The sequence below is a fragment of the Haliotis cracherodii genome, unplaced genomic scaffold (assembly GCF_022045235.1).
Source record: "Haliotis cracherodii isolate W230 unplaced genomic scaffold, xgHalCrac1.p SCAF_3, whole genome shotgun sequence".
NCBI classification, from domain to species: domain Eukaryota; kingdom Metazoa; phylum Mollusca; class Gastropoda; order Lepetellida; family Haliotidae; genus Haliotis; species Haliotis cracherodii.
Window position 1 is genome coordinate 73,155,309 of NW_027266286.1, and position 20,464 is coordinate 73,175,772.

The 20,464-nt window shown below is 40.4% G+C and overlaps 2 protein-coding genes across 2 annotated transcripts in view; both read left to right on the forward strand.

Moving 5' to 3' along the window:
* LOC139475125 (anoctamin-1-like) overlaps nt 1-12,350 on the forward strand; it is a 34,880-nt gene extending 22,530 nt beyond the window's left edge. Inside the window, exons 14-26 of the mRNA XM_071258383.1 lie at nt 544-626; nt 766-837; nt 1,542-1,619; nt 1,863-2,072; nt 2,753-2,901; nt 3,900-3,954; nt 4,985-5,085; nt 5,378-5,514; nt 6,456-6,608; nt 6,842-6,894; nt 7,897-8,075; nt 8,292-8,400; nt 8,635-12,350. Of these exons, the coding sequence (XP_071114484.1) occupies nt 544-626; nt 766-837; nt 1,542-1,619; nt 1,863-2,072; nt 2,753-2,901; nt 3,900-3,954; nt 4,985-5,085; nt 5,378-5,514; nt 6,456-6,608; nt 6,842-6,894; nt 7,897-8,075; nt 8,292-8,400; nt 8,635-8,925 (1,670 nt within the window). The 3' untranslated portion in view covers nt 8,926-12,350. The remainder of the gene's footprint in view (nt 1-543; nt 627-765; nt 838-1,541; nt 1,620-1,862; nt 2,073-2,752; nt 2,902-3,899; nt 3,955-4,984; nt 5,086-5,377; nt 5,515-6,455; nt 6,609-6,841; nt 6,895-7,896; nt 8,076-8,291; nt 8,401-8,634) is intronic.
* A 2,117-nt stretch (nt 12,351-14,467) lies between these two features.
* LOC139474600 (lambda-crystallin-like) lies at nt 14,468-19,807 on the forward strand. Its single transcript, XM_071257673.1, has 6 exons — nt 14,468-14,644; nt 15,556-15,790; nt 16,256-16,417; nt 16,910-17,104; nt 18,611-18,716; nt 19,455-19,807. The coding sequence occupies exons 1-6, from the start codon at nt 14,604-14,606 to the stop codon at nt 19,664-19,666; spliced, it is 951 nt and encodes a 316-aa protein (XP_071113774.1). The 5' UTR covers nt 14,468-14,603; the 3' UTR covers nt 19,667-19,807.
* The last annotated feature ends 657 nt before the right edge of the window (nt 19,808-20,464 follow it).

Here is a 20,464-nt window from a genome sequence, read left to right on the forward strand (position 1 = left end):
TGAGTCATGCCCCTTAACCCCGCCAAGGATCTGCTGGTAGTGGGATTGAATCACAGATATTTGATTATCCTTGTTCTCTCAGCTATAAAACAATTCTCATAGGTCAGCCTCACTGACTTGGCTGATGCATGTCATCGTATCCCAATTGCGTGGATCGATGCTTATGATGTCAATCACTGGATTGTCTGGACCAGACTCAATTATTTACAGACCACCGTCATATAGCTGGAATATTGCTGTGTTTGGCGTTAAACAACAAATAAACAAACATAGGTTCCATCACTTGTAGTCTTCTATATGAACTTTATTAATTTGGGCTTTCCTTACCACAATAACTAGCACACAGAGCTGTAACTGAAATACTGTTCAAAGCAGCATTCTACACCAATCACATGCTCTCTCATGAAAGAGATAACTTTCTTACCTCAGACAATGTTATGTTTTAGCTCTCTCTTGTGTGGTGCCCCAGCTATATCATGTCCGCTATGTGGTATGATTGTTTTAGAAAGAAGTGTTTTACAACTTTATACATATGATTTGCAGGTACCCTGTTTCTTGAGTTTTGGAAACGTCGAGAGGCTACAATCCAGTATAAATGGGACCTTACTAACTTTGTTTCTGAAGAGGTATGTTCACAGATTTGTGTATTAATAGTTTCTATCCATCAAAATATTTGTTACCTCATATGTACTTAATGAAATATGCCCCATGTCTGAAGTATTCGAGAAAAGGAATTTGACATGGACATGAACCATTATTTTTCAGGAACCTCCAAGACCTGAGTATTTGTCCCAGTTGGAAGGTTGGCACACCCTGAAGGTCAACCCAGTCACAGGGGTGAGTAGCTAACTGATTGACACACTGAAAGTAAATTTTATAGAAGGTTTGGTTAAGCATTGTCAAGGGCGTATGTTCACTGAAAAGTCCCAAGTATTCCTTAATTGTAAGAAAAACAACACCATGTGAAGTTGAACAGCATGAACCGTGTATGGATAGTTCTTGTATTTGAGTTCAGATATCATACTCTATGGCTAACAATGCCAGTGACACACTAACACATGGCCATGCTTTTCACACTACATTGACATGTGGTAAAACTGAGGTAATACCACAATTGCTCACTGCAGCAGCTCAACCGTCTTTGTGGTATCTTGTGAATAGAGAGTCTAACCGAAGGGCGATAAGTCAGTGGTCGACTGCTGGCCTCGTCATACAAAAGACGTTAAAAGATGGTACCTGTACTGTTGTTACCCTGCCTGATGTTCGGCATAAGGAGATAACACAAGGACTGGTCAGCTCAGAGTCTGTATAATGTGTCTGAGTTGGGTATCCATGTTAAACTTTGGCAATGTATCTAGAAATATTTATAAAAAATGGCATTAGTCGGGACACGTACAAGCAGACACACACATAAACGCGTCACTATGTAAGTGCATTATTCTTTAAAGCGACATTAAGCCCCATTTCACTGCACCTCATCACTGCTGCAGCCATCTTCTGTTGTTTGATCACTCATTATCTTTCCTTGCTTGTTTTTTCAGATCAAGGAGCCCCACCTCCCATTCTGGAGGCGCCGTTTCCCCATCTTTCTCTGCTCCTATACAGTCATGATAGTTCTGGTAGGTTCTGTAGCTTGAAATGAATGTTCACTGTTAGTCTTTTACTTTAAACATGTTTAGCGCACCTGAGTCTTCTCTCCTTCCTCAATTCACGTTTTCAATGAAAAGACAGACCAATGCAAGATCATAAACATATGAAAAGAGTAAGCTTTAACCTGGTCAACAGGTATATTAATCTAACTTTATTTGAAACAATTTAGATGTTGGCAGACAAAGCATCTGTTATTGTTCATCTGTTTCCAGGCACTGATGGCTGTAGGTGCAGTGATTGGAGTGATAGCTTACAGGGTGTCCATGTTGGCTGCACTACAACTGATCCGAAAGCAAGAAATATTCACCAACAGCAGTGACGTTACCACCAAAACCGTCAATCTCATCTACCAGAATGCCAGTCTTTTGACAACAGTGACAGCTGCCTTGATCAACCTGGCAATCATTCTGCTTCTGAACTTCGTAAGTACCAGTCCACTGTCAACTTTTGGTCTACCATCTTTTTTAATATTGACGAATTAGTGAATTGAAACCCCAGGTGTATTCTAATTATTGTTTTTCTTGTTTTTTGAAGTTTGTTTGTTTGTTGTTTAACCCCGCACTATATGATGGCGTCTGTAAATAATCTAGTCTGGACCAGACAATCCAGTGACTGACACCATGAGCATCAATCTGCACATTTTGGCTACAATGGCATGCTCCAACCAAGTCGGTGAACCCGACCACCCAATCCCATTGGTCACCTTATGACAAACATTGGTTGCTGAAGACCTATTCTTCCCACTCCCCCCCCCATACATTGGCTTGTTTTTTGTGTGTGTTGTATGTTGTTTATGATTGACGTCATGATCATCGATCCACGCAATTGGGATACCATGACATGCATCAACCAAGTCAGCGAACCTGAACAACCGATTCCGTTTGTCGCTTCTCATAACAAGTATGGGTAGCTGAAGACCAATTCTAACCCGGATCTTCATGAGAGCCACATATATTGGCAACCATGCATGATGATATATGGCATACAAACATATTCGTCTATATTTATCCATTATCAGAATAGGTTGCATTATTTGTGTCATTGCATTAGCTGGTAAAGATACCTCAGGTATATTTATTTTCTACCATGTGTTTGTGTACAGGTGTATGGGTACCTGGCTTTCTGGCTGACAGACTGGGAGTGCCTGCGCACACAGAGCGAGTATGACAGCAGCATCACTCTCAAGTTGTTTGCCCTGCAGTTTGTCAACTACTTCTCTTCCATCATCTATATTGCATTTTTCAAGGGGAGGTAAGTGCATGCTTGTTTTCTTTGATAAATACAGAATACTTCACAAGTTGTTTATTTCATTTATTGAAACAGATAGATGAACGTCTGTAAAACTGTTGTAAAAGAATGCATATCTTTCTTAATGTAGTGACCGCCTCTGTGGTTTAGTGGTAGAGCCTCTGCCCAGAGAGCGGAAGGTCGGCCCCCGGTCGCATCATACCAAAAGATGTCAATAGAAGGAACTTGTTACCACGTCTGGCGCTCGGCATTAAGGGGCTAAAACAACGACTGGTCGGCTTTGAGTGTCTGATTGGGGTATTCATGTTAAACTGCGGCATGGTATCTCAGTTGGCTAGCATTTTAAAATCGGAAATAGTGTGGAATAGTACAAGTAGCCACACATGCACATGTGCATGCATGTCGCTATGTAAGTGCAATAATAGTGGATGCGACGTTAAACCCCTCACCTTTTAATGTGGTATTTTGTTAATGATCCACATGATTGATAACTTTATCTCTGTACCCAGTTGCTAATGAATAGTGAGAAGACCCAAGGATAGGCACTACTACTATTTCTCCCTAAATGGATTAAGTGACTGTGTTGCATCTGTTGTTTTAGTAAACATGTCAGTGTTCATTAGTCGCAGCTTCAGTTTGAGAGTACTCATGGTAACAGTACATTAGTCAGCATAGGTGTCCAAGAATGATTTTTGTAATGGGAGGTCGAACCATTAGACTATTACAGTGTTAGAAATTGGCACTAGTTCTACAGTCCTTGTCAAACTGCCGAATAGTTAAGGTATGACAAGGACAAGTAGAAATTTTGTAAAATGTTATCATTATTAGGAGTGGACTAAACATGTTAGTTTCGATCACTGGTAATGTGTGATGTACAGAATTAGCTTCACACCAAAATTCTAAAAAGAAACATGTATTCGATACACATTTAGACTGAGTTTTAAAGAGTTCCCTTAGCAGACATCTGACTGTGTGTCCTGATTTGTTGTCTGTGTCTGCAGGTTTGTTGGCCGCCCCGGGAAGTACAGGACCGTGTTTGGAGGACGCCAGGAGGAGGTGAGATCAGTGGTTGTGGTTGTCTAGGGCTTGTTGTCATTCATGTAGGGAGTGGTTGTCCATGTACAGGGATACAAATTTTCCACAAATTTCTTTACATCAAGAATCATTTTTGTGACACATGCCATTACAATACACATAAACCGTATAGTTGCCCAGACCCCCACCTAACTTTCAGTGTTTTTTTCAAAATCATCCCTGCAGGTAGGGACCAAATGTTGCATTCTTGTAAGCAGTTTTGATTGCATTGACGTAGGAAGTGATTGCTGCATTTGTGCAGGGAGTGTTTGTTACAGAAATGTTGCTTTTTGCATGTAGTAGGGAGCATATCTTCGCAAATCTTTCCTCATTTCATTTATGTATTTCTTTTCTAACATTAGTTAAGAGTAATTCTTCAATTGTTGTATTCTGTTTTAGTTAAATGTGTAGGGCAATGCAGATGGTACATCAAACAATGTCAAAATGATACTTGCAAAATCTTCCTCTGAATAATAGATCCCCAGTCCAGTTACCCAAATGATATATGGACTGTTTCAAATGCTCCTCAGTGTTAAAACATCTATGTGCAATGATAATTAAGTACAAATCTGAGCAGTAAAAGTGAATGAAACCTCTTTGATTGGGTTTATTATACCTCCTTTCTAATGTGATAAATACCAGTTTGTACCATAGCTTCGTTTAGGGCATGACCTCTTTCTGTCTCGTCAGTAACTTTGCACAGTTGTTCCCTAAGTGATAAAAGTCTGTGACACCTGCATCACTTTGGGCTTTCCTCCCACATTAAGTTGATGCACAGTGATATAACTGGAATACTGTTAAAAGGTGTGTTAAATCCAATGTTCCCACACTTGAGTTGCATATCTAACAAGGCAGTGGAGGCACATTGGTCCAGGGTATGTTCATCATAACCGAATGCCGATGTAATACATACGATTACCGATGATGGAGTGATTCATGTTTTAGAGGAAAAAAAGCCCTTGCGATTGTTCCAATATGCAACATTTAACCTGGGTCAATTTGTATATTTCAGTGTGAGGCCGGGGGCTGTTTAATAGAGCTGTGTATTCAGTTGGCAATCATCATGATCGGAAAACAACTGATACAGAACAACTTTGTGGAGATAGTGCTGCCGTAAGTTTTCCTTAATTTAGTTTTGAGAAGATTAATGCTATGAGGTGAACAACATCCTTAAACTATTAGGGGCGGTCGGGTAGCCTCGGGGTTAAAGCGTTCGCTGGTCATGCCGAAGACCCGGGTTCGATTCCCGACATGGGTACAATGTTTTAAGCCCATTTCTGGTGTCCCCCGCCGTGATATTGCTGGAATATTGCTAAAAGCGGCGTAAACCATACTCACTCACTTAAACTATTGCAGGCATGCCAGTTGAATACAGTTGATTATGTTGAGATGTATTTGGTCGCAGAAAAATAATCAAGTTCATCAAAAAGAAATGTGCGAAGGAGACTCGAGAGCAGAAACTAGCAAAGACTCCTTGGGAGAAAGACTATAAGATGACAGCTTCACAGACCACAGTTTTGTTCTATGAATACTTGGAGATGGGTAAGTAGCACTTTGTTTATGCCAGTTAAAATGATCAGGCTGATGTAAAAACCACAAGTATTATGAAATTTGACTGGACAGAAGTTGAGGCAGTGAAGATGAGTGTATTAATATGTGTAGTTAAGCGGAACATAATTACTCTCCTTGATCAAGTAGTGAAATACTCCATATGACGTAAACTCTTATCAAATTTTTTCATACATTTATCCCTAATAAGCTTGTTCAAAGTGTAGCAGATTTGCACATGTATAAATATGGTACCTGGGGTCCTATTGTATTAAGATGTTTACATAGTCTACTCATTAAGCAACATGTCATGTATTCTGTCAACATTAGTGGTATATGCTTTATGTCACTTCCATAGAAAGTTTCAGAATACCTTTTACAGACATTTTGAGAAAAAGTTATACACTTGTGTGATGATGTAAAGTAAATGTCGATACTGGACTGATGGTTGTTAGCACTTTGGCAACTGTTAGTATGTATTAAGTCAGTTAAAGAGAGTAGACGCTGCATGTGAGCAAAAACAGTTCAGGGCAGTTTCATGATACATACTGCATAGGGGTGTAATGATATTTCGAACTATCGAACAATTTGCAATTGTTTGCCCCACAATGGTACTATATCAATAGGAATTCTAAAAATGCCAATAGTATTGTCAGTATTATGCATAACATTTGAAAGTTTTAATAGTTGCAATTAGTTGAAAATAAAACAAAATTCCCATTTCAAACCTGCCTGTGTGTTGGTTAGCAAGGATACAACTTCAGATTAGAGTTACTTCCCTTTAGGTTGAGTTTGGCACAGGGAAGAAAATGGCTGACTTTGAGATTGTCAGTCATACTTTATTCACTTGGATTACATTGATTGATATAATTATCAATCCTTACAGTTTGCCAGGTGCTCTTGTTAGTTCATGGCTGTATAACTCTTCCTTTTAGCTCTACAGTTTGGATTCCTGACAATATTTTGTGCTGCCTTTCCACTTGCTCCAATTTTCTGCCTGTTGAACAACATCATTGAAATCCGCTGTGATGCAGCCAAGTTTATAACACAACTTCGCAGACCAGTAGCAGATCGTGCTGCAAATATTGGTAAGATCAACACTAGTTTATTCACAGGAGAGGCGATCTGTTGTAGAATAATTGCACAGACAAAGATTAGTCATCTTAATCCAAACATCAGTATTTCAAACTTGTCCTTCCAGTCCTGCTTGGAAGAAGTGTTTAATCTGTCCACCTTTTCCTTGAATTCCACATTAGTTTATTGCATGCCCAAAACGGCTTTCTGTGATTGTGTTGAACATAACCCGTCCTGTCTGTTGCAGGTATATGGTACAGTGTGCTGTATGGTCTCTCCAGGATTGCTATCATCACCAATGTAAGTCTACTGGTTATGCTCATGCAGGATTATATACAATTTAGAAATTGCAGGGGAAGCACAATAATACTCATTGTACCAAATTCTAGACAAGAAATATTAAGGTCCTGTAATTAAAATGATTATAAAATCTTACAGTGCAGTACTCTACACCATTTTGTTACTTTACATGACCCTCATATTGCCTGTAAGAACCCTTGAGATTAATTACCTTGGTTCCCTTGGACCCCAGTATGTAAGTCAAGGTAAGACTGTGCTGGTACTTGTATATCACACCAGGAAAGTACTCGGTAGCCCTATTAGCTATACTTATACATGTCTATACCTTGGTTCCCTTGGACCCCAGTATGTAAGTCAAGCTAAGACTGTGCTGGTACTTGTATATCACACCAGGAAAGTACTTGGTAGCCCTATTAGCTATACTTATACATGTCTATGCCTGGGTGGGGTGTCCCGGTTAGAAGCAGTCCCGTGCAACCTATGCTAATCAAAAGAGGTGTCTTCAAGGATTCTGTGGTCAGGATCGGTGACTTGGTTTATTGTGAGACATTGTAAAACTGTAGCATTAATTGTTGATCACAATATCAATCCCTGGAATGTCTCGACCAGACTAGATTATATACAGGCCAGTGTCATATACAGCTGGAATATTGTTGAGTCTAGTATTATTACTATTAAGCAAGAAACAAGTATATAGATAGTTTTAAACTTTTACCTGTATTTACATTTTCGAGCATTTATTTATAAGCCAGGTCTGGCTGTCTGGCTATGCTGATACTTGTGTATATGCAAGGAAACCTAGATATGGAATTACTGTCTTTGGCTGAACCGGTTTCTACGCCGACATGATTCTTTTTACATGCATTAGTTTAATTAATATTTTTTCATAATGGACTTTTTTTCCACTTGAATGGTGATGTCAGATAAGTTGGAATGTGTTTGGTTTAGCATCTTGAGTCTGTGACACCAGATGCATTGACTAGTCCTTGTTCTGTTGGCCAGGCATTTGTGATCTCACTCACGTCTGACTTCATCCCTCGGCTGGTCTACGGTTTGCGCTACAGTGAAGATGGAAGCCTCAAAGGTTACGTCAACTACACCCTTGCTTACTTCAACACCAGTGATTTTGAGGAGGACCACCGCCCATCAGATAGCATTATTTCTAATGAAGCAATGTGCAGGTCAGTGATATGCTGTCGGTTTGTCCACATTTGAATCAAGATGAAAGATATCCATAAACTTCAAGACTTAAGTATACTGAGTAATGGCTGAATTTGTATTCGGTATTGATATGATGTGATAAAGACATTAAATGTAATCATGGGAAAACATAAGTGTCATTAAATTCATCCTATATTAAAATTATTTGGAATAAAATAATGGTTCAATGTTGTCAGGTACAAAGATTTCCGTAACCCACCCTGGCACTATGACAGAGAGTACCGCCGGTCAGAAGTGTTCTGGCATATTCTTGCTGCACAATTGGCATTTGTAGTCGTCTTTGAGGTAAGTACAGAGTATTCTCTTCGATAGGCTATAGCATTGATTTGGTTAAGTTCACTGTGACATATATGATTTACTGAGTGCAGTGTTCAAAATCCAGTATGAATGTCACAAAGTCTTCTTGTCATAACCTAATGTTATAACTTTAATAACAAAGGAGCAATCCTGAAGGACCTCAGGACCCCCTGATAATACACTGTAAATAGATAGTTCATTACTTGACTTTGTGTGTTGCAGAATGTCGTGGTTGTGGTGACAAGTCTAGTGGCATGGATGATACCTGATGTTCCATCCGAGCTGAAAGAACAGATCCGTCGTGAGGCGTACGTGACAAATGAGATTGTGTTGAAGACCGAGCTGATGCGAGCTCATGGCCAAGAAATCACTGCATCAACAATTGCTCTTGTTTCTGATGAGGAGTCAGGCCGATATTCCCCCAGACTCAGCGAGGAGTTTGAGGAACCAAAGCTGATTCACAGGGGAGTGAACAACGGGGTGGAGTCCGAAGACTCGAAGACTTATGTCTAGCAGAAATTGACAGCCTGTTAACACAGCAAGTCAAGGAGACTAACGTCTAGCAGTAGCTGGCCACCTGTCAACTCAACAACAGTAGGCAGTCAAGGAGACTACATGTATTGTCAAGAAGTTTCCTTTAGGCACCTAGACCCAGAACAGATATTAACTGCAGTAGGCTTTGTGAGTGTTTTGTGTTGATCACTTACTTGAACGTATGAAACCTCTGCCTACTAACATGAACTATGCTCCTTCCGTAATAATGACCCCCACCATCTCCCTCCATTATATTGTCTTCATGCATGATAAGAGGCTTGTTTATTATATGGAGAGTTTTCTTATAAGATTATTCTGTGATGAGAAAGGGTATGTGATGGTCGTGATGGAAGACCATGACCTGCCTGCATTGTAACAAGTGTCAAGTGCCTTTAACTTCACTCAGTTCCAATCTGTGATGTTTCAAATTGAGAACCATAGTGGCTATAGTCGACAACACTTGTATTTTGCTGTTACTGTAAATTTGTACTTTAGACAACTCTTGTATTGATGGCAGTTGTTAAGGTAATGTTACACTTTTACACTGATGTATAGGTGATGTACCACTTACAGTCCATGTCAAATGTTTTCATAGTGCACAAGCCTGAACATAGTGTACTAGTCTCTTGACGTCATTTTCAGTAGATATTAGTGTTAATGATGGACTGCATGTACACTGCAGTTGCTAAAGATGTTGACACTTGTGCTGTGATGCAATATTACTCATACGCTGGAGGGAGTGGTGAAAGTTACTTTAGTTGTCTTTGCAAATACATATGCCCTTATTTCTTTAGCAACGAGTTTTGCAGTCTATCAGACTGATTATGTTTTGTTAGTGCATAATCAGCTTGGCAGCCAATGATAATATGTTGTTGATGTTGTATATCCTTGAAACTTTTTTTGTTGTCAAGGCTATTTATGAGCTAATGCATTTAAAATAGATTTCTACAATTTTATTTTACATAGCAATATTGTTACCCACTATGGTACACATGATGTAGAGATTATCCTCTATCACATATCACACAGTTTATTCACTGAGTTTACATACAACACAGTACATTCTTTTTTCTATAGTTGTATGTACACTGCTCTATGTAAGTGTTGTATTTTCCAGTATTACTGCTGTACAGGCTTGGTGACATTTGCTGGTCCATGTTTTGCTGGTTTTGTTTCGTGTTAGTGATGTTGTGTGATATTTTCTTAGCTATTTTAGCACTTTTTATGATGTTTTTAGTAATGGAAAGTAAAGATCTGCTGTAGTAGGTGCTCAGTCTGTAGCAAACACTTTGTATCAGTAGCCCAAACCTGGATTTAAGCCTCATTTTCTGTAGATTTTGATGCTCTGATCAGACTATTATTAGCTGAGCTTACTGGACCGAACAACATTTTACTAGATTCGGGCTTCGGACTAGTGGCTAGCGACACAGACTGGGGGCTACTTGAGCATCTTCAGTGAGAGTTGAGACAAGCAATATAAGTGTGACAAAATGTGCCTTTATTTTGAGGAACAGGATGTTTGGAACTGAAAAGTTATAAACTTTACCTTTTTATACAACTGGTTATTTTTAAAAATATGCATTAATCTGTTATTATCAGTTATTGTCGGTGATTATTTAAAACTTTCTATCATGTTCCAGTACATGCATACAGTTTAAGGAAATGAAGGCTGTTTGTAAGGGTGGATGCATGGACAATCTGCTTTGTCATAAGGTGTAGCTAGGTAACTGATCTGATGTGCATAGTACTGAGTAGCAAAGATGATTTCAGTTTAATGAGACTGTATTGTTGATGGAGAGGGGATATTGCACGGTGCTACATCACACCCTTACTATGTAAATATTCCAACCATTAACATAATTCTCTACTTTTCACTAGAAAGTTGATATCAAATGACAAGAATAATCTGCTGGCTTGTTTTTTCAACAATTTCTCGTATAACTTCTCTCAAAACCTGATCCATCTTTCAAATTTCTGTTTGATAGACTGGTCTTAGAGCGCAGCAAAATACCGGTAAATGTTCATTTTGTTAACATTAGTGCTTACATACAATGTGTAACATCTGTATGATTTTGTACCATACATTAGTTTCATTGAACACAGAAACCCATCCTCTCCGACTCAAATGATCAACACATTATTTTCAAGAAACATTCAGAGTTTCTATCAAATTCCTTTGCAAACTGTCAATGATAAATAGATTTGGGTCACAAAACTTGTGTATACACGAATTCTCTGAATGGTATTTAGAAGTGGGTACTTTTAGATAACTGAGAAATGTGTAGGTATTTGACGTAACTTCAGTTTAAGTGGATGTGAAATTGCTACAGTAAAATATCATGTATAAGCCCGACACTTTGCATCATGCAATAGTTCAATGGAGAATGTATTGTCTTCACGTCTTTTTGAATCTCAGAAGTTGGTTGTTAATACTCAGGGTCTGTGTCTTTCTTATCTGGTAGTTTAGCCAAATGTTTTTTTATGTATGTTTTGTGAATTGTTAAAAGGGTATGTGCATCAAGCCAAGTCTAGCTGGTTGGAAGTTGAATTAAGGGCTGGGTGTAGGAAAGATCTATCCATTTTGTTACAACAATGAAACACCATCAAACACTGTCACTTTGTTTTTTGTATGGTGCACCTGTGCCAGAGGTCTATGTGAGCTACTTTTGTATGGTTCACCTGTGCCAGAGGTCTATGTGAGCTACTTTTGTACTGTGTTGTTGACTGTCTGTTGATCCATAAACTTTGACGTTTTCAACTTCTCAGAAAACATAGTAGATCATGACTGACAGCAAAATGTCAGTCAACTGAAGCTGAATTCACATAAGATATTCTGAAAACACATTGAGTAAAAGCACTGTATTTTAGATGATCTTCAAAATGCTGACCTATTATGCATTAAGTCTGACATCACAATAATGTTTTACACCATATGAAAGCTCAATTATTGCCAAAAGTAAAACGATTTTGTGTTCTGTAAATGATGACACTCTGTTAATAACACCTTAAAGCAGTATTGAATATTTAAATTTGCATTGTTATTCTGTTGTGATATTGACATAAAATATGTCCTTCACCACATCTCTGATTCCTGTCAGTTGAGGTACAGTCTTGCGATACTGTTCTGGAACAACTATTACTATGAGGTCATATTTGAAGGCATCATCATAAAACCACAGAATTGTTTATTGTTTGCATGTGCTTTAGCTAGTCTCCTGAATATCTTGCCCTCCCCATGTATTTTTATAACACTACATATCACCACAGGCTAATTGAGTGTTACAGGTAATGATGCATGTATTTTATACCAAGGATGAGTACCAGGAAGTGAGGAGCCCATGGCTAGGGAGCACTTCCTAGGTGTGATATGACCGTACCCATGTTCATATTCACAGAAATAAAGTATTGTCATACCTACATAAGTGTCAGTGTGTCATTTACTCTGCCAGAGAATCACTTTTGTGTCTCCACGACTGCAGGATGTGTTGTATGGACTTGGACAAGGGTTTACACTAGACGAAGACTTAGTCTCAGAAAATATATCATTTTGATAGAAAGAAACTACATTTCAATTCAAAAGGAGCCCCAGTGCTGTGGTTTTGGGAAAATATAGACTTCCTTGTTTAGAACTATAGCATTACAGTAAGTGCTGGCCTGGACAGAAGGGAAAATAATATGGTTCAGGGACTGTGAGACAGACAAGGGTCTACACCTGTGAGCTCTCTTGGCCGAAGGTTCAAGCTGTGTCATGGCATATTTCTGTGATGTTTGTTAAGAACAACTGCTTCAGTTGAAAGAATGTTTTCATCCATTGGACCATATGATGTAACATTCACCATTGTGATTTCATATCCTGACAGAACATTTTGCATTTTCCTTCTTCACTTCCTAGATATAACACTACCGAAAACGTTCCTCCTCTGCATCTGAGGCGCCTGTTGCCCTTGGTTACCAATCAGTTGTCTCTCTTTCTCATGCACAAGAGGATATAGATAAATGTGAATTATTTTGGTAATGATTATATTCTTTGGTCTTATTCGTTCTTGAGGAAGGAAATGTGACAGTTACCTTCCTAGGAGGTTACTTCATAATATTCTGTGCGGAATCTTCACTTAGGAGACAAACCTACTGTGGTATCAACTCGACAATTCATTTTATCTCCCTTCCACCATGACGGCAAGAGAGCTTTGGTTTGAAACGGTGCTCTCATTGCAAGGGCTGACCCGGCATTTTTAATATGGAGGGGTCCAAAATATCAAAATCCTCTCAGATAGTTTTACTGCCTACCTGTCTACAACATTCTACATTTGGTCCCACCCCCCGAAAAAAAAAAAAAATAAAAAGGGAGGGGCATCCCCTGGAACCTCCCCCTCCCCGCGTAACTACACATGGGTACAAAGGTCCACTATGTTAGAACATTCTGAAAAGGGGTCACAGGTAGTTGTAAATTATAACAAATATTACTATAGGTCAACATTAAGATTCTAACAGTCTTGATTAGTTCAAAATAACGGTTCAAGACACTTAGCTTTCAAACCAAAGTGGACAAATAACCCTCCATAGATATTTTATAATTTCAGATATATTTTTATTTCATCGCAAGCTGTGCATAGTTGCACTCATGGACTGGACAAAATTGTTTCTTTAAAATCAGATAGCATCTTCCATTGTGGGGATCACAGGTTTTGGAAACAGTTTAAAAAAATACTGAACAATTATTTGCACAACAAACTTTTTAAAAATATTCTTTTTCTTATTTTGAATGTGACATCTTATGAACTAGTTAGGAATTACTCCCAGTAAATTATCGAAATTATGAATAAAATATCTACCCACCCTGAATTTGGAAGCGTCTTGTTCGCAGTCACATTGCCATTGACGAATTGACAAAACCCCCAGAAGACAGTCCAGTACTATGAAGCTGATCAACATCAACTACCTGACCCCAATATGCCTGCTGGTCAAATGTTGTTGCCATTGGAAAGTCACTGGTTTGAGGCTGAATAGCGCTTTTTTGCGATGAAGAGTCCTCTTTGTACGACATTAGGTCTTGGAGACTTCATTTCTGTGGTAAGTCAATTTAATGATTTCAGGACATTCAACGCCAGAATGTGACAGAAATTTATGTGACTAGATCTATTGTGGCCATGAACCAGTGGTTCGTGTGTGTTTTGCTTTGAGAGTGTGTAAGAGGCGCCTAACGTGATCGGGTGGTCAGGCTCGCTGATTGGTCATCCTATTCCAATTACGTGGATCGATGCTCATGATGTTAATAACTGGATTGTCTGGTCCAGTTTTACAGACCACCGTCATATTGCTGGAATATTGCTGATTGCGGCGTTAAACAACAAACAGACAAACATTACCCACACCAATTCCGATGAAACAAAACGATAAGGAGACAGAACGGCTGTAAAAATGTGAAAAACGTCACAGACACGTTGAACAAAATACAAAAATGCAACTCCGCAACAGTGCTGCCGTCACGCCCACCACTTGACACAGCCCGACACAGCGGAGAGCCCCGAGGTCGGCACAACCAGGTCGGCACAACCAGGTCGCGCGACCTGTACACAACCCGGCTTATCTCCTCACAACACAGACAGCCGGCCGCAGTGCCCCAATAACACAGATCGGACAACAGCACACAGCAAAGAATGGCGGACACAAACGACAGGAAGGTCGCTATCGTAGGGAGGTAAGTCTCCAGTCGGGGACAACAGTTGTCACAGTGGATTCACTACAATCTGGTGAAACCGATGGGAACTGATCACAAACAAAGACATCTTCGTTTTAACTCAAGCCAGTTTGCATGCCACGCGCGCAAAGAACGACAACTCTGTCTTTGTTTCCCAACTCTCTGAGACAGAGCTGAGATCGAGTCAGGAGGCCTATATTTTAACCTTCGGATAGATGAAAACTAAGTCTTTCGTAGAACCCTTTTAAATATGCGATTGATATTGATTCTAATTAAGGGTAGGGAATCTCGACACTTTTCAGGGAAATGATGTTGTTACCTCACTCCCACTTGTTTCCGCCATAGATGATCATTATGACGTTCTGCAAACGCATTAAAGCAAAAAATATACATGAACTGTTTTCATTCAAATTGGACTCGCTTACAATATCAGTCAATCCGTTGTTGAGGACGAGTACCATTTTGTTGTAGTCCGTTCATTAAAGCAGTGACCATATAATCTATTATAATTATGGTTTCTGATAAAAGAAAAGTAGAAATACATTCATTCCACAATATTACCATAAACATCCTACAGAGATTAATTTAACTAACTGCCCCTACAACACATTCAGCAATCAAAGGTCTTGCTTTGTAAGTGAAGAGAAATGTATGTAATACCAAATTAAAAAAACACACACACAAAAAAACCCAAACAAATATAATTATGTATAATGTATTTCGTCACATATCATGGAATAATTGTACATCATTTGTGTACTATCCACAAATAAATTAAATATAAATGTATTGTACTCCGGACCGCAAAGGCCTCCAGTCCTGAAATAAAGAATCTTGAATCTCAAGTCAATCATTTCCTTTATATAATAATGACGCTATTAACCAATCAGCATGTATATGTTCTCTTACAGTGGCCTGATTGGACGCATCTGGTCCATGATATTCACTGGTGCTGGGTACCGGGTGTCCATATATGACATTAGCCCGGAGCAGGTTAAAGGCGCTCTGGCCTCAATCCAGGAGTCCCTGGCCCGTTACGAGAAGCAGGGCAACCTCAGAGGCAAGTTGTCCGCCGCAGAACAAGCTCAGCTCGTCACCGGAAGTAGTAATCTGGCAGAGTGCATGCTGGGTGCCAGACACGTACAGGTACAATGACATTTACACCAATTTTAAACATTTTTAAATTAGTGTGTGTAAATTTGATATGGGTTACACATACATTTGCTCACATGTACAAATCAATTTACAACCTGACCATGTTTCGATTTCAATCTTAAATTGTATAAGACACGTTGGTCTTGCTGCAGTAAGTTATATTCCAAGTATCAAACATTGGTATGAAGGATTTCATTTTCACCAATGACTTAAGCACTTTCATTACTGCTACATTTGTACTAATGATTAGCATACACGTTTTGTGATTGATGTTTTTCGTGCTCAAAATGTTATTTTTTTTATTTCTTTTAATCAATGGCAACGTTTATGAAACAACAGTCTCAAAGAATTACAATACATGTTCTGATGGCGCTAGTATAACACAAAATACGTACTATTTGACATTCTGCCGGCAGATGGTTGATAATCCCAGCTGATGTTCATTGATGTTTAAAGGAATGTGTTCCTGAAGATGTCAACCTCAAGAGGAAAGTGTTTGAGCAGATGGACCAGCATGCAACAGACAACATGGTTCTTGCAAGCTCAAGCAGCTGCATCAAGTCTTCAGATTTTGCAGAAAATTTGAAGCACAGAGAGAATGTACTGATTGCACACCCGGTAAGGGAATATGGCTTTATGAGGACAACTCGGTTTTCTGATTCCTTGTTTCCCAACTCTCGGAGCCAGAGCTCCAACTTACAGAAACATTTATTTCCGACCAAAATAATGTTACAATGAATCATTCAGTGTTGGATAAATTGTATGATTTGTTTCATAACTCGTAAAAGACACAATTTTTACCTTCAAAGTTTTATTCAGAGTTTCAAAGTCACAGGCCGATAAGGGGCGTAGGGGTAGCCTAGTGGTTAAAACGTTCGCTCGTCACACCAAGGACCCGGGTTCGATTCGCGATATGGGTACAATGTGTGAAATGATAGTAACACATGATAAGGGACTTCCTCTGGCGTTTGTAATGTCTGCGAAGTTTTTGTAGTTTGTCAACTATGGCAGTACTTTTAATGTTGTTTTTGCGAAAATCATCAATGTGTGAAATGCGAACTGATTAAATCACTGACTAGACTATGCAAATGACCACTTTAGGTGTTGTAGGTAAATCCCCCCTACTTCATCCCGCTGGTGGAGCTGATCCCCGCGCCATGGACGTCCCCGGAAGTAACCCAGAGGACCCGGGCTCTGCTGGAGGAAGTTGGACAGTCCCCAGTCACCCTCAACAAGGAGGTCCCAGGCTTTGCCCTCAACCGCATCCAGTACGCCATCATCAACGAATGCTGGGACATGGTCAAGGTGAGGGATCTGATGTCATCTCCAATTTGATTGGCATTGTCAAAGTAAAGTATCTGATGTCACCTCCAATTTGATTGCCACTGTCAAAGTATTGTGATTGACATAGTCAAAGTAAAGTATCTGATGCCACCTCCACTTTGATCAAGTATGTCACCAGTATAAAACATGGCCAAGGTAAGGGATCTGATGTCACCTCCAGTTTGATTGACTTTGTCAAAGTAAAGTACCTGATGCCATCTCCAATTTGATCAAGTATGTCACCAGTATAAAACATGGCCAAGGTAAGGGATCTGATGTCACCTCCATTTTGATTGACTTTGTCAAAGTAAAGAATCTGATGCCACCTGCAACTTGATCAAGTATGTCACCAGTATAAAACATGGCCAAGGTAAGGGATCTGATGTCACCTCCATTTTGATTGACTTTGTCAAAGTAAAGTATCTGATGTCATCTCCAATTTGATTAAGTATGTCATCAGTACAAAACATGGCCAAGATAAGGGATCTGATGTGATCATCAACTTTGTGAAGCATGCCATCATCAACCAATGTTTGCAAGTGGTCCAGGTAAACACTTCGCTTTGATGCCAACCGCATTTGGTATGCCACCATTAACGATTGTTGGGGCATGGTGGTCTCTATATTGGTCATACCTTCTCGACAGAACGGTTTTTGTCTCAACTCTGTGAGATCACTATTATCATTTTCATATGTTGGGTGAGGTGAGGTAAAATGAGGTTTACCGTCGCGTTCAAAAGAATTGCACGTGTATAGCCGATTATAGCGACGTGCGTGTAAGTGTGTGTATGGCTTCTTGTACGAACAAGTCTAGGGGTTATGTTGGCTGTGCTAGCCAAGTGAGATGCCATGTCATTTTACCATGGGTAGCCCTCTCAGATACAGTAAACTGATTCCGAGACGACAAGTCCTTATTTTATTCCCTTTAATACCGAACACCAGGCAGGGTAACAAGAACCATCTTTTAGCGTCAAATTTAAGGCGACCGGGAGATCGAATACCGACCTTCCGCTCTCTGGGCAGACGCTCTATCCACTACACCAGGGATGCGGTCTCTTCATATGCCGAAGTGCGGTGACTGTCATAAGCTGTCACATTAAAATAAAGTTATCCCTTTAGGACAACTTACTCAATAAAGCCCTACGTCCATACCTTTCTATGTATGAGACGCCTGTATATCATTACAAGCACATGCACCGCGGCCGTGATGTGGTGGATACAGCGTCTGACGGAAGATCAGTGGTCACACCAAAAGACATTGAAAGATAGTACTTGTTATTACTGGCGCCCAGCACTAAAGGAATCAAACAATGACTGGCCGTCTAGGACTCAGTATAATGTGTCTGTGTAATATTGTTAAACATGGTATCTCTGTGGGCTAGAACTATTAAACCGGCATTAGTCCGGACCAGTACAAGAAGCCACCGTCGCTATATACATTCTATAAACCTCATTTCGCCTCACCCCACACGTTCCTGTCCGTTTCTAGTCCGGGGTGCTGAGTCCAAGTGACATTGACCGAGTCATGTATGACGGACTGGGGCCACGCTACGCCTTCATCGGACCCCTGGAGACAATGCACCTCAATGCTGATGGTAGGTACTTGGCGCATTTCAAAACAGTAGTGACGCCCACATTTCTGTTCATCCTGGTCTCAAGCAAGTAGGCCTAACAGTGCAGTAACGTTGGGGACCGGGGTCATACGAAACCTCGAAAACATATTAAGGAATAGAAAGGAATACTGTCTAAATTCTAAAGGAATTCAAACTTCAAATAGACACACGTGGGTATCAGTGTATGTTGTTTGCTGTTTGACACAGCACTATTCCAGCTATATGAACAAGACCGCGGCCTGAACAACATCTAGGCTGGACCAGACAAACGAGTCACAGATGCTGTGAGCAACGTCAGGCGTCCGGTACGATGTCACGCCATCAACCAAATCACTGAGCCAGACCTCCCCATCCATTAAGTCGCCTCTTACGACAAGCAAAGATGGCTGGGAACCTAGTCTAATCCAGAAAATCCAAGGGGATCAGTGTATGGTAGTGATTTTGGCAGGGAATTCCAATTGCAGTCATACAATATTTACTGGATATTTCAAGACGATATTTCCCAAGGTTTGTTAAAAGAGGCAACGCGGACAATATAGGGCCTTGTAGATGATGCATTCTTGATGTGCCTGTCTTCTTACCTCAGAAGTTGAGGGGATTTTTGGCATGCGCATAGAATGTGGTTATTAGTTTCATACCAAATATCTGATCACCATCTATGCAACATGTGTGTCTTTTTGACAAAGGTATTTATTGTTTTTGGGGTACCTGTCTTTGCAGGGGTCGTAGACTACTGCCATCGTTATGCTGCTGGTGCCTACAAGGTATGCGAGACGTTCACGCCGCCCCCGGTGTTGTACGACATCCCGACGGCAGAGACGGTACAGCAGGAGCTCAGCCAAACAATTCCACTTGAAGGCCTTGCTGACAGACGGAGATGGAGGGACGAACGCCTGGCCTCACTGGCCAAACTCAAGCGTGATCAGAACTAATACCCCTGCACCATATTGGTGTGTGTCTGGGTGTGCCGTGTATATCCCGGTGCCCTTAGACTGGTTCCTGTTGGTGTCAACCTTCCATGGTGGTCATATCGCAGGAACCAACGGGAACAAGTCTTCCTGTGCCCTGTGCCCTGTGCCCTGTGCCTGTCTGTGTCGGATCCATGTCTGTGTTGTGTCTGTCTGCGTGGTGTTTCTCGGTCGTGTGTCTGCGTCGTGTGTCTGCAAGAATGCCTGTTATTGCGACATATCTAGCTGTAACGTGTTCGGCTTGGGTCATTGGTCCACTGTTTGTCATATGATGTGAGAATGGTTACGGATAAGTACAATGCTATTCAAGTCTATGTATTGGAAGAGGAACTCATATCGATTATGTGGAAACACTGGATGCGTCTCAGTAACAAAGAAATCCACACAAGTCCCAGAAGACTACATATATATAGCCAAGAGGGGAAGCTGTCAACACGAATCCACGTGTATGTCACAAGATGACAATATGTATAATAATTGCTCACAAATAAATATGGGCTCACCTTCGATATACGGCTTGTTATGTGCAAGGGGGCGGTCGGGTAGCCTAGTGGTTAAAGCGTTCGCTCGTCACGCCGAAGACCCGGGTTCGATTCCCGACATGGGTACAATGTGTGAAGCCCATTTCTGGTGTCCCCCACCGTGATATTGCTGGAATATTGCTAAAAGCGGCGTAAAACTAAACTCACTCACTTACTGTTATGTACAAGAAGTCTGCAGCGTCAGAGCAGTGAAACTGAATATTTGAGCAGCATCGGGGTG

Bases quoted from the DNA above. Each gene is read 5' to 3' on its own strand.
- LOC139474600 (XM_071257673.1), top strand. From the start codon at position 14,604: ATGGCGGACACAAACGACAGGAAGGTCGCTATCGTAGGGAG. The intron at 14,645-15,555 runs GTAAGTCTCCAG...GTTCTCTTACAG, and splicing joins AAGGTCGCTATCGTAGGGAG to TGGCCTGATTGGACGCATCT. The intron at 16,418-16,909 runs GTAAGGGAATAT...TAGGTGTTGTAG, and splicing joins ATGTACTGATTGCACACCCG to GTAAATCCCCCCTACTTCAT.